Genomic DNA, 13,265 nt, shown 5'->3' with positions numbered 1-13,265 from the left:
TCCACAACAGGCCCCGGTGTGTGATATTCCCCTTCCTGTGTCCAAATGTTCTCATTGTTCAATTCCCACCTCTGAGTGAGAACATGCGGTGTTTGATTTTTTGTCCTTGCAATAGTTTGCTGAGAATGATGGTTTCCAGCTTCATCCATGTCTCTACAAAGGACATTAACTCATCCTTTTTTATGGCTGAATAGTATTCCATGGTGTATATGTGCCACATTTTCTTAATCCAGTCTATCATTGTTGGACATTTGGGTTGGTTCCAAGTCTTTGCTATTGTGAGTAGTGCCGCAATAAACATACGTGTGCGTGTGTCTTTATAGGAGCATGATGTATATTCTTTTGGGTATATACCCAGTAATGGGATGGCTGGGTCAAATGGTATTTCCAGTTCTAGATCCCTGAGGAATCGCCACACTGTTTTCCACAATGGTTGAACTACTTCACAGTCCCACCAACAGTGTAAAAGTGTTCCTATTTCTCCACATCCTCTCCAGCACCTGTTGTGTCCTGGCTTTTTAATGATCGCTATTCTAACTGGTGTGAGATGGTATCTCATTGTGTTTTTGATTTGCATTTCTCTGATGGCCAGTGATGATGAGCATTTTTTCATGTGTCTGTTGGCTGCATAAATGTCTTCTTTTGAGAAGTGTCTGTTCATATACTTCACCCATTTTTTGATGGGGTTGTTTGTTTTTTTCTTGTACATTTCTTTGAGTTCTTTGTAGATTCTGGATATTAGCCTTTTGTCAGATGAGTAGATTGCAAAAATTTTCTGCCATTCTGTAGGTTGCCTGTTCACTCTGATTGTAGTTTCTTTTGCTGTGCAGAAGCTCTTTAGTTTAATTAGATCCCATTTGTCAATTTTGGCTTTTGTTGCCATTGCTTTTAGACATGAAGTCCTTGCCCATGCCTATGTCCTGAATGGTATTGCCTAGGTTTTCTTCTAGGGTTTTTATGGTTTTAGGTCTAACATTTAAGTCTTTAATCCATCTTGAATTAATTTTTGTATAAGGTGTAAGGAAGGGATCCAGTTTCAGCTTTCTCCATATGGCTAGCCAGTTTTCCCAGCACCATTTGTTAAATAGGGAATCCTTTCCCCATTTCTTGTTTTTGTTAAGTTTGTCAAAGATCAGATAGTTGTAGGTGTGTGGTATTATTTCTGAGGGCTCTGTTCTGTTCCATTGGTCTATATCTCTGTTTTTGGTACCAGTACCATGCTGTTTTGGTTACTGTAGCCTTGTAGTATAGTTTGAAGTCAGGTAGCGTGATGCCTCCAGCTTTGTTCTTTTGGCTTAGGATTGACTTGGCAATGCGGGCTCTTTTTTGTTTCCATATAAACTTCAAAGTAGTTTTTTCCAATTCTGTGAAGAAAGTCATTGGTAGCTTGATGGGGATGGCATTGAATCTATAAATTACTTTGTGCAGTATGGCCATTTTCACAATATTGATTCTTCCTATCCATGAGCATAGAATGTTCTTCCATTTGTTTGTGTCCTCTTTTATTGTGTTGAGCAGTGGTTTGTAGTTCTCCTTGAAGAGGTCCTTCACATCCCTTGTAAGTTGGATTCCCAGGTATTTTATTCTCTTTGAAGCAATTGTGAATGGGAGTTCACTCATGATTTGGCTCTCTGTTTGTCTGTTATTGGTGTGTAAGAATGCTTGTGATTTTTGCACATTGATTTTGTATCCTGAGACTTTGCTGAAGTTGCTTATCAGCTTAAGGAGATTTTGGGCTGACACGATGGGGATTTCTAGATATACAATCATGTCATCTGGAAACAGGGACAATTTGACTTCCTCTTTTCCTAATTGAATACGCTTTATTAAAACATCACTTCTTAAACTCATTCAGTGGATTGCCAGTTTAATGAGATGTTCACAGTTTCTCCATTAAAAAAAAAATTGGCTTAGTTTGATAGCTCACACCTGTAATCCCAGCACTTTGGGAGGCCGAGGCAGGTGGATCACATGAGGTCAGGGGTTTGAGACCAGCCTGGCCAACATGGTGAAACCCTGTCTCTACTAAAAAATATATAAAAAATTAGGTGGGCGTGGTGGTGCATGCCTATAGTCCCAGCTGAAGGACTGGAGGCTGAAGCACAAGAATCTCTCGAACGTGGGAGGCAGAGGTTACAGTGAGCCAAGATCATGCCACTGCACTCAAGCCTGGGCGACAGAACGAGACTCCATCTCAAAACAAAAAAACAAAAAACAAACAAACAAAAAATCAAAGCAAAAGAGGCAGGGGAGTCTATTAGTCAAATACATCAGGAAAACAAACCCAATGTATAATATCCTCACTCTTCATGAGGCACTTAATGTACTTAGCCTCACTAAAGGCTCCAAGAAGTCCTGCAAAAATGTGATTAACTCAACACTTACCAAGCATGATCAATGTTAAACCCTTTTCTGCACCTAACCATGGTTACCTTGTTGAACAGTTTGGAAAACACTGCCCCAGTTTAACCTCTTCGAACTTCTCTTGCCATGGCTCTGTTTATGCTGTTTCTCCCTTTCTGATGCCCAGTTTGGATGGCCTTTTGGATTCTCCTTTTGGGAAAAATCGTCATTATCCCCTCTATCTTTTCAAGCTCATCCAACAGAGATGTCACCTGCTTTATGAAGCCCACTCTGATGATCCTAACTCAGACTGACATTGCTTTTCCTCTAACTCTTGAGGCACTTTTTTTTAGCTGGGCTATTTGGTGTTCCTTTACTACTACTTTCTGGTGTTCCTTTCACCATTTATGTTTATAATGGCATTCTTTTCATCTTTACTATGCAAAAACCAGCTTTAAAATTTCTTGAAGGGATTGATGGTTCTAATTTTTAGGTTGGAAGGCAGAATTGTGAAGAAACATGAGCTTTGGATCAAGACAGTTATTTCAGTCACATTTTGGTTAACCAGCTGCATGACTTTGGGCGAATTACCCAACTTCACTAAGTTTTAGCTTTCTTATATCTGTAAAATAGGGACAATGAACTCCCTACCTCTTAGAGGTGTTGCGAAGAGTAAATGAGACTATGTACAGTGTCTAATGTATTGGAAGCAATCATACATGTCAGCTGCTGTCATTATGATCACATCAGTGGCTAAGAATGCGACACAAAAAGGTCCCTTTTTTGTTATAATGACTGTACATGCCCAATATTCTGGGCAATCAAAATTCCTCAATATTCCAAATATTTTGGCATCCAAAGAGGCTCCCTCTCTCTTTGCAAAGGCAGAGAGAGGTATGTTAGATGTATCCATTGTCTAGCAAAGAATGGTCTTCCTCCCAGAGAGAGAAAGCCTGTTGCTGTGACTGCCACATTCCCTGCATTTTCTGGTCCATCCAGATTGTAATAGTGAATTTCACAAGCAAACACATAGTCCAAAGCATTCTGACTTCTGGTTCAATATAAGTGCTGTGTCTTTTTTTTTTTTTTTTCTGGAGACAGAGTCTCACTCTGGAGTGCAGTGGTGCTATCCTGGCTCACTGCAACCTCCGCCTCCTGGGTTCAAGCGATTCTCCTGCCTCAGCTTCCCGAGTGGCTGGACTTACAGGCATGCACCACCATGGCCAGTTAATTTTTAAAATTTGTTTTAATTTTTTTAGTGGAGACAGGGTTTTACCATGTTGGCCAGGCTGGTCTTGAACTCCTGGCCTCAAGTGATCTGCCTGCCTCAGCCTCCCAAAGTGCTGGGATTACAGGCGTGAGCCACTGCACCTGGCCAAGTGCTGTATCTTGCATGAAGAGGTACTTGGCCCCTGCCTGTGGCTAGCGTGTCCACCTGGTATACCTGACCTGGACATCAGGGGACATGCAGGTGTAAGTCAGTGGCTGGGCAAATTCAGCCCTTTAGTTAATTTAGGTTAAATTTCACTTGAATCCATGTGATTGTTTATACTAAGATAGTTCAGCAAAATAAAATGTCGAGTCCTTTTATATTTTACATGATAAATATATATGAATCAAGGAAAAAGAACTTCTGTTTATTCACTAAACGTTTATTGAATGCCTACTATTTACTGGGCACAGTTATATGCAGTTGTTATACAACAGTATACAAAATACAGACAACCCTGTTGTAATGGAGCTGAATTCTGATGGGAGAAGAAAGAAATCAAACAAGGGAATGAACTAATATATTATATAACAAATGGTAGTAAGTGACGTGAAAAAATTAAAGTAGGACATGGAAGACAGAGAGTTGGGAAAGTCAGGGAAATCCTTTCTGTTACAATGACATTTGAGCACAGATGTGAAGAAGAATCTGGGAAGTACTTGGGCTAAGGAAATTCTCAAAAGGTAAAGGATCATGTCGCCTGATAGGGAAGAGAAGGCAGCTGAGATAAAGAAAAAGAGTGGTTTGAAGCTCGCTAAAAAACATGCCAGATTTTGTGGCCAAGTCAACAAGTCTTTTATCTGCAAAGGAATTCAAAAGCCATTGGTGGGTTTGAAGGAGAGGCACTACATTTGTGTTTTTGGAAGATTACTCTGGCAGTGCCAGGTGGAGAATGGGTTGAGGGAGTGAAGTAGATCCAGAGGAAGAGGAAGAGGGAGGAGCTCAGGTGACTGATGGGTGCTGTCGTTTCCAGGGTGGCCATGCTGGAAGAGGAGCAGGCTTGCTGAGAAAGATGCTCACTTAGGTCAGTTCTGGAAGGGCAATGTTGGGGCGGTCCAAGAGAGAGTCTCTCCAATGCAGATGGGAGCAGTCAGTTGAAGTAAAACCTCCCTGGAGAGGTTTTTTTTTATTTTTTATTTTTATTTATTTATTTTTTGACGGAGTTTCTCTCTTGTTGCCCAGGCTGGCGTGCAATGGCGCCATCTCAGCTCCCTGCAACCTCCACTTCCTGGGTTCAAGTGATTCTCCTGCCTTCGCCTCCTGAGTAGCTGGGATTACAGGTGTGCACCACCATGCCCGGCTAATTTTTGTATTTTTAGTAGAGACGGATTTTTGTCATGTTGGCCAGGCTGGTCTCGAACTCCTGACCTCAGGTGATTCCCCTGCCTCAGCCTCCCAGAGTGCTGGGATTACAGGCGTGGTCCTCTGCGCCCAGCCCCTGGAGAGGTTTTAAAGCTGGTGGCTCATGGATGGTGACTGGGGCCATGATGGGAGTGCATGGAATTATCAGGGAGCTCCTTAGAGTGAGAAAGAAGAGGACCAAAAATAGAGACGTAGGAAGGCTGAAGATCTAAGACCTGAAGGAGGGGCCAGAAAGGAGGCCAGAAGACACCCCGGAGCCTGTGAAAACCTGGAGGCTGCCCACCAGATAGCATGATGATCAAGACTACAGGTTCTAGTGTCCAACCCACCTGGCTTTGAATCCTGACTTCCCCACTAAAACTGACATGACTTTTGGTACTAAGCCTTGCAGGGTGATTGGGAGGGATTACATGTACCATGTTTAAAATCTTTAGCACTTTGTCTGGCTTGTAGTAGGTGCTCAGTAAAGTGGTACATGTGGAAGGCGATATGGAGAGGCACATGGATGGAAATGGAGATGGAGACAGAGACGGAGGTATTCTCTAAAAATGTTCAACTCGAAGTCCTTGGCAGCATTAACAGAAGGAGTGGCAGCATCTCAGCTAGCATGCCAGAATAGGATCTGCTGTAACTCTACACAGCCCAGAGCCTGTCATGCCCTCGGGTAATGTAATGAAAGGTGTTTTCCTCTCTTCAGAACAGGTGCTCAACTGATACAATTTAGAGTCTCAAATTCCAGAGCTTAATTGTTTGTTCTACATACAAGTTAGCCCAGCTCAGAACACCTGTGGGCTAAGTTCTTTTGATGCACCAAAGCCTGTCTTTTATTAAGCCCTTTGCGAGCAGTCAAAATAAGACCAAATGTCCATGTGTCGCTGCGTAACCATGTGGACATGAAACAAGCCAGCCAGCGTGAGGAGTGCACAGTAAGTGCTTAAAATAGCAAGTGAATCCTTAGGCTCTGGAAAATATGGTTACATGATTAATGTAACCAGAGTTAGAGATGAAATAACATTAAATATTTTATATATATAGAAACTTGCCTACACACACATAAAATTCCCTATTAGTTGTAGTTGAGGTTTAGTCATGTTGAATCGATAAAAAATGATTTAGAGCGGATGGTTTCAAAAGCTGGTTGTGCTTTCAGTCTTCCATAAAGAAGTTAAAATTAATTTTAATATGTTGATGGTGCTTATTGATGATAATATTCATAATAAATATCCATCGGAAAAATTCTCCGGCACATCTGTGTGACGGAGAGGTCAAGAATGTTAATGACGATCAGGACTACAAAATGCAATCCAGTCAATTACTTTAATTAAATCTAAAACTACTTTATGTCTTCTCATTTATGTAGTAAACTGATAGTGGAGAAAAGGGCACCATCTTTATCTGGCTCATTGTAGAGTCCAAAGATGCGGTCTCAGATTGTTTTAACATTTGTAGCTCTTATATCCTTGTGGAATATTTAAAGTAATTATGGGTCTTATGAGTAATGCTCCTGCTTCTGTAAGAAGAAGAAAAGGTGGAGATTTTCCTTTGAATGCCGTTTTGTAGAAGGAGAGCTTTCTTTTCACAGACACTAATCTTGTGTTTACAGACTGGGTTATATTTGGTAGAGCCAACATTCCAGGGTAAATGGTAGAAACGTCTACATTTCAGTGAATCCTTTTTAATTATATTGTTTGGGATCAGAAGAAAAAGAACACAGCTGTCTGAAGTTCTCCCTACCACAGAGGTTCAAGTGCTTATAACCCAGTCATCATAGCCATGCAAAATGCCTTTTTATTAATTGTGGTATCATACAAAAGTTGGCATCACCTATGCGTTTCGGTTATTAAACTTGGAGAATAGAAAGGTGAGCATTTTAGAAAATGAATCAATTAATGAATGAGCAATTCAGTCAGCTTTTCCATGAATATTAATAGCATGTAGTGCCTACTGTGTGTCCTGTGGTGTTACAGGCATCTGAACACAGCTGTAAACCACACAGACAAGATCCAGTCTGGACCTCAAGGGGTTCCCATTTTAGCTTGAAGGAAATGAGGAAACAACAAAAAAAGTAAACTGAATTTTATCAGATAAGGCAAAAACTATGCCAAAAAAACCCCAAACAAACACCAAAGCAGGATGATGATAGGTTGACCAGCTTTTCCTAGTTTGCCCAGGGCTGCCCTGCTGTTAGCACAGAAAATCTTGTGTCCCAGGTAAGCCCTCAGTCCTAGGCAAACTGGGATGATTGGCCATCTTAGTAATGGGAAAGAGAGCAGCTAAATGAGAATTTATTTTGGATGAGTGGTCAGGGAAGGCCTTTCTGGGGAGGTGATACTTGAGTTGAGATAAGAGCAATGCGGGGACCCAGAGCTCACACTGGTAATCCCAGCACTTTGGGAGACTGTAGTGGGAGGATCGCTTGAGCTCAGGAGTTTGAGACCAGCCTGGGCAGCTTGGAGAAACCTTGTCTCTACCGAAAAAAAAAAAAGTAGCCAGGCATGGTGGTGCACACCTCTAGTCCCAGCTACTCGGGAGGCTAAGGTGGGAGGATCCCCTGAGCCAGGAGAGGTCAAGGCTGCAGTGAGCTGTGATACCAATGTGCTCCAGCCTGGGTGACAGAATAAAACCTTGTCTCAAATAAAGAAATAAATAAATAAATGGAGCAAGACAAAGGAGCTGCCTCCATATACCTGCAGATCCCTCAGGATGAGGTTCATCTCCTGGTGATCTTTCAAAAGAATAGCTTCGTGCTTTCAGAAGAAGAATAAACATTTATGAAAAGTTTTCTGTGAGCCAAACAGTGTAAATATGTTATCTCATTTAATTCCTACAGCCCCAAGTGGTAGGTAGGCATTAGTATTTCCATTTTACATGTTAGACATTAAGTGATAAATAATGTCTGAAGTCTTGAGCCTAATAGAAAATGGCAATAAGATCTTTCTCTGCTTGAATTCAAAGCCCACAGGAGGTAGTGTGAAAAGTGAGTTTAAGTACTTTTGGGAAGAAGAACCACTTTCTGCTTGGAGAAGAGATGAAAATGGATCCTTCATTTATGGAGCCCAAGCTCTTGCTGTACAGCTCCTCTAAGTGGGATTGGCTTGGACATTATCCTTTAACCACTCTAGATCTGACAGCCACTGGGCTAAGCAGCCTCTTTAAGATACCTCTTAAAGAACTCAGGACTCTTGTGGAAACAGAAAAAACTATGGTGATGGGAATTGGAGTTTCTGCAAGTCACAGATAAGAGGGAATGAGTATAAATTTTTAGCATTACTATGGTCCCAATGTATCTCTGGGTTAGTGTTGCCTATGGGTGAATGAGAGGCGCGTATCTTTGTCTTATAATTTAGCTTCTGGGATGTGTGTGTTCTTTAAATCTTCTTAGAGAAGACCTCATGTATCATGTCTTTGGATTTTCCATTGCAGCTAACACAGATGCTTGCATGTAGAATGAAATTCATAATATTTGTTGAAATTCAAATATTTGGAGAGTCAGCATTGGCATACTGACGAAGTTCAGTTTTTGCTTTCAAAGTGATTTTTATAAGACAATCTCTGAGGTGACTCACTCCTGGGTTTGACTAAAAACTATTTTGGGCTTTTAAAAAAAAATCCCTTGCCATAGTTTTATATATATATACATATATATATATAACTATATATATAAAACTATATATATAAAACTATATATATAACTATATATATAAAACTATATATATATAAAACTATATATATATAAACTTATTCTTTAAAAGACAAGGTCTCACTCTGTTGTCCAGGCTGGAGTGCCATGGTGTGATCACAGTGCTCAATGTAACCTTAAACTCCTAGGTTCAGGTGATCCTCCTGGCTTAGCTTCCGAAGTAGCTGGGACTACAGGTGTGCACCTCCATACCTGGCTAATTAAAAAAAAATTTTTTTTTGTAGAGATGAAGGCTTCACTTTGTTACCCAGGCTGCTCTCAAACTCCTGGCCTCAAGCACTTGGATTACAGGTGTGAGCCATTGTGCCCAGTACCATAGTTATATTTTGGCCCAACTCATGCTATGATGACAAACTCTGAAGGTATAAACTTATTTAGCTTAAAATACAAAGATGTGAGAAAGCACTTTTGGAATGGTAGAGTGAGGACATTAAAAAAAAATACATACCACTTCCTCATAAAAGCAATAAGAGTACTGGAAAAATAGGTAAAAGCAACTTTTTCAGAACTCTGAAAATTAATCGAAGGTTTTCAGTAACGTGAAGAGTGTTGATTCAAGGAAGGTGGCTGAATCTTGGTAAGAATAATAAGTGTTGTGATGTTTTAACTTGCCCTAGTCCCATTCCACTCTCTCCAGTTCTGTAGTAATATTGAAAACTAACAGCCTCACAATTATGGTAGTCCTGAATGTAAGCAGCCTAGCAGCTACTGAAGGGGAGAAGTTCCATCTCCAGAAAACTTTCACTGTTTGACCTGTCTCACAGCTTGTCTTTGATATGACTCAGACTTTACTCTGTACAAATAGCCTTTTGCTAAACTATTTGTTGAAAACAGTCAGTGGCAATTATTTAATGTGGCAGCTACCTGAGGTGATAATAACAGATGAGGCTACCAAGAGGCTGAGCAAAACATTTAAAAAGGAAAAACTAAAGAATGATATGACCATAGAAGGTTTTGAAGAGCTCCAACATATTCCCAGGAATCTAGAAGTCCACGTGCAAGTTCGGGGCTATGCACCTGCTCCAGAAAGATCTGAGGAGGTTCTGAGTTCTCGTCTGTGACTAACCTGAAGTTTCTGTGTAAGCAGGAAGTGAAGGCAGAGGCAGAATTCTCAATGACCTGACTGAGCATTGTAGATGCCCTCCCCTCTTCCAGAACTTCTTACTGAAGCCTAGGGGACTCACTGTTTCAAGTCATTTAAGAAAATCTCTGGGGTGAGTGTGGTGGCTCGTGACTACAATCCTACCCTTTTGGAGGCTGAGGCAGGAGGATCACTTGAGCTTAGGAGTGTGAGACCAGCCTGGACAACATGGTGAGATCCTGTGTCAAAAAAAAAATTAAAAAAATTATGCCCCTGTGGTCCCACCTATTTGGGAGGCTAGGCAGGAGGATCACCTGAGCCCAGCAAGTTGAGGTTGAGGTGAGCTGTATTTGTACCTTGTCTCAAAAAAAAAAAAGGAAAAGAAAAAAACCCTCTGTCTAAGTATTAGCTAAGCACAGAGTTTCTAAACAGAGACTTTAGTGGCTGTACATGACCAAGACTACAAATGTTACAGAATTAGTTTGAAAAAGTCACTGAACAAACAGCAGCAACAACAATAAACTTCAACAGTAACAAATCTTGAAGGAATCTTCTTTCCAGAATAGCCACATTATATAATTTTATATATATATATATTTTTTATAATTTTATTTTATATTTTATTTATATTTTATATTATATATATGTCCAGTTTTCAAAAAATATGCATGAGATACATGAGGAAACAGGAAAAAGTAAAAGTAAATAGAAATAGTACTTGAAGAAGTCCAGATGTTGGAATTACTATACAAAAACTTTAAGTCAGCTACTATTAGTAAGTTGAAAAAAGGAAAGAAAAACATATTTAGAGAATTAAAGCATGAAAATAATACTTCGCCAAATAAAGAATTTCAATGAATAGATAGAAATTATCAAAAAGAAAAATAGAGATCTAAAATGAAAAAATACAATAATTGAAATAAAAATTTGCTAGAGTTGCCTAATAGCAGATACGAACTGACAGAAGAAAGAATCAGTGATCCTGAACATAGTTCAACTGAGATTATCCAGATTTGGGAAGAAAAAGAAAAAAGAAATGAATAAAAATGAATCTATGGGACACTAGTGTACTAAAATATATGTAATAATCACAGAAGAAGAGGAGAGAAGAAAAGTTGAAACTGTATTTGAGAAAATAATGGCTGAAAACTTCCCAAGCTTGATAAAAAACGTTAACCTGTACATTCAAAAATTTTAAAAAACTCCAAGTAAACTTAACACAAATTGATCCACACCTGGATACATTATAAACTATCAAGACAGAGAAAATCTTGAAAGCAGCAAGAGAATCATAGAGTCCACCATAAGATTTAACAGTTGACTTCTGGTAAAAACCCAAGAATATCAAAAGGCTATTGTTTACATATTCAAAAGGATGATAGAAAGACTATTCATCAGGACTTCTATATTAAATGAAACTTTTCTCCAAATATAAAGGATAAATAAAATCATTTCCAGAGTAGGAAAAACTGAGAGATTGTTACTAGCAGACCTGCCCTACAAGAACTACTAAAGAGAGAGTCCTTCAGGCTGAAATGAAAAGACATTAGAGAGTAACTGGTAAATGTACTACATAGGTAAATAAAAATATAGTATAAATGTATTTTGTTTGTAAATCATTTATTCTCTTATTTAAACACCTACTTCATAAAGCAAGAATTATAAAACTGTGTTTATGGGCTTACACTGTGTAAAGATACAAGTTAATTGACAAAATTGCACAAAGGAGAGAGAAGAAATGGAGCTATATGGAAACAAAATTTTAGTACACTATTGAAATTAAGTCGGTAGTAATTTGAACTAAATTGTTCTAAATTGGGATGTTGATCATAATGTATGGGGCAACCACTAAGAAAATTAAAAAAAAAGTAAAACAAACAGCAAGGACATTAAAACAATATACTATATAATATGTATTTAACATAAAATAAGGCAATAATGGATGAACAGAGGAATCAAATATGGTAGAAGATATATAGAAAATAAATAGCGAAGTGGAAGATAAAAACTTACCTTATTTGTAATTACTTAATAGAAATGTATTAACCACTCCAATGAAAAGGCAGAGATTGGCAAAATGGACAAAAAACATAATCCAGCTCTATGCTGTCTACAAGAGACAAACTTTAGATTCAAAGACACAAATTCATTGAAAGTTAAAGGATGGAAACATACTAGGCAAACAGTAACCAAAAGAGAACTGGAGTGGCTCTCTTGAAGACGAAATAGACTTCAAGACAAAAAGTGTTACTAAAGACAAAGATAGACATTTTATAATAATAAAAGGGTCAATCCATCTGAAAGATTTTAAAATTAAAACATATATGTACCCAGCCTGACAAGAGAGAAATAGAACTGTCTTTGAAGATGACGTGATCTTGTTCACAGAAGATCTCAAGGAATTTATTAAAAATTTATTAGTGCTAATTGTTGAGTTTAGCAAGGTTGCAGAATACAAGATCGATATATCAATATGTAATAAAATCAATAAATTCTATTTCTATACACTAGCAATGAACAAGTTGAAAATGGAATTAAGACAACAATTCTATTTTAACAGTATCAAAAAGAATAAAATATTTATGAATAAATTTAACAAAGAAGTGCAAAATGTTTACACTAACAACTGCCCAATATTATTGAAAGAAATTTTAAAAGACCTAAATAATTGGCAAAACATCCCATGTTCATGATTTGGAAGACTTGATATTGTTCAGATGGCAATACTCCCCCAAGTGATCCACAGATTCAAGACATTCTCTTTCAAAATCTTAGTTGCTTCCCCGCTCTGCATTAAACTACTAGTTGGTCCTAAAATTTAAATAGAAATGCAAGGGATCCAGAATATACAAAACAAGAAACCTTGAAAAAGAACAAAATTAGGGGACTAACATTTCTCAACTTGAAAATTTAGGTACAGTAATTAAGATAGTGTGGTTCTGGCATAAGGGTAGATATTTAGATCAATGGAACAAAATGGAAGATTCAGAAATAACCCTTACATGTTCCGTGAATTAATTTTTGACTAGGGTGGCAAGTCAATGGAGGAAAGAATAATCCCCCAAAATGATGCCAGAACAATTGGAAATCCACTTGTAAGAGTAAATTTAGATACTCTATCCCGCATCATATCCAAGAATTACCTCAAAATGGATCATAGACCTAAAGGTAAGTGCCAAAGCTGTAAAACTGAATTAAGCAATGGTTTCCTAGATGGCACTAAAAGCAAAAGCAACAATAGAAAAAAAATAGGTATATTTGACTTTATTTTTATTTTTAATTTTTTTTTTGAGACAGGGTCTTACTCTGTCAACCAGACTGGACTGCAGTGGCACGATTATAGCTCACTGCAGCCTCGACCTCCTGGGCTCAAGTAATCCTCCCACCTCAGCCTCTTCATTAGCTGGGACCACAGGTGTGCCACCAGTCCTGGCTAATTATTTTATTTTATTCTGTAGAGGTGAAGTCTCACTTTGTTGCTCAGGCTAGTTTCAAACTCCTGGCCTGAA

The 13,265-nt window shown here is 38.6% G+C and overlaps 1 protein-coding gene across 17 annotated transcripts in view; it reads left to right on the top strand.

Moving 5' to 3' along the window:
* LOC104002446 (uncharacterized) overlaps positions 1 to 13,265 on the top strand; it is a 246,214-nt gene that overhangs the window by 120,500 nt on the left and 112,449 nt on the right. For 9 of the 17 annotated variants that reach the window (XM_063794371.1, XM_063794370.1, XM_063794373.1 and 6 more), the window contains exon 4: positions 12,786 to 12,924. The exons of the other annotated variants lie outside the window; for them this stretch is intronic. In XM_063794371.1, the coding sequence (XP_063650441.1) occupies positions 12,786 to 12,924 (139 nt within the window). The remainder of the gene's footprint in view (positions 1 to 12,785; positions 12,925 to 13,265) is intronic. 17 annotated transcript variants of the gene reach the window in all.

This window comes from Pan troglodytes, chromosome 16 (assembly GCF_028858775.2).
Source record: "Pan troglodytes isolate AG18354 chromosome 16, NHGRI_mPanTro3-v2.0_pri, whole genome shotgun sequence".
Classification (NCBI taxonomy): Eukaryota; Metazoa; Chordata; class Mammalia; order Primates; family Hominidae; genus Pan; species Pan troglodytes.
Note: the sequence above shows the minus strand (reverse complement) of the source record. Positions and strands in the feature narration are given on the sequence as shown.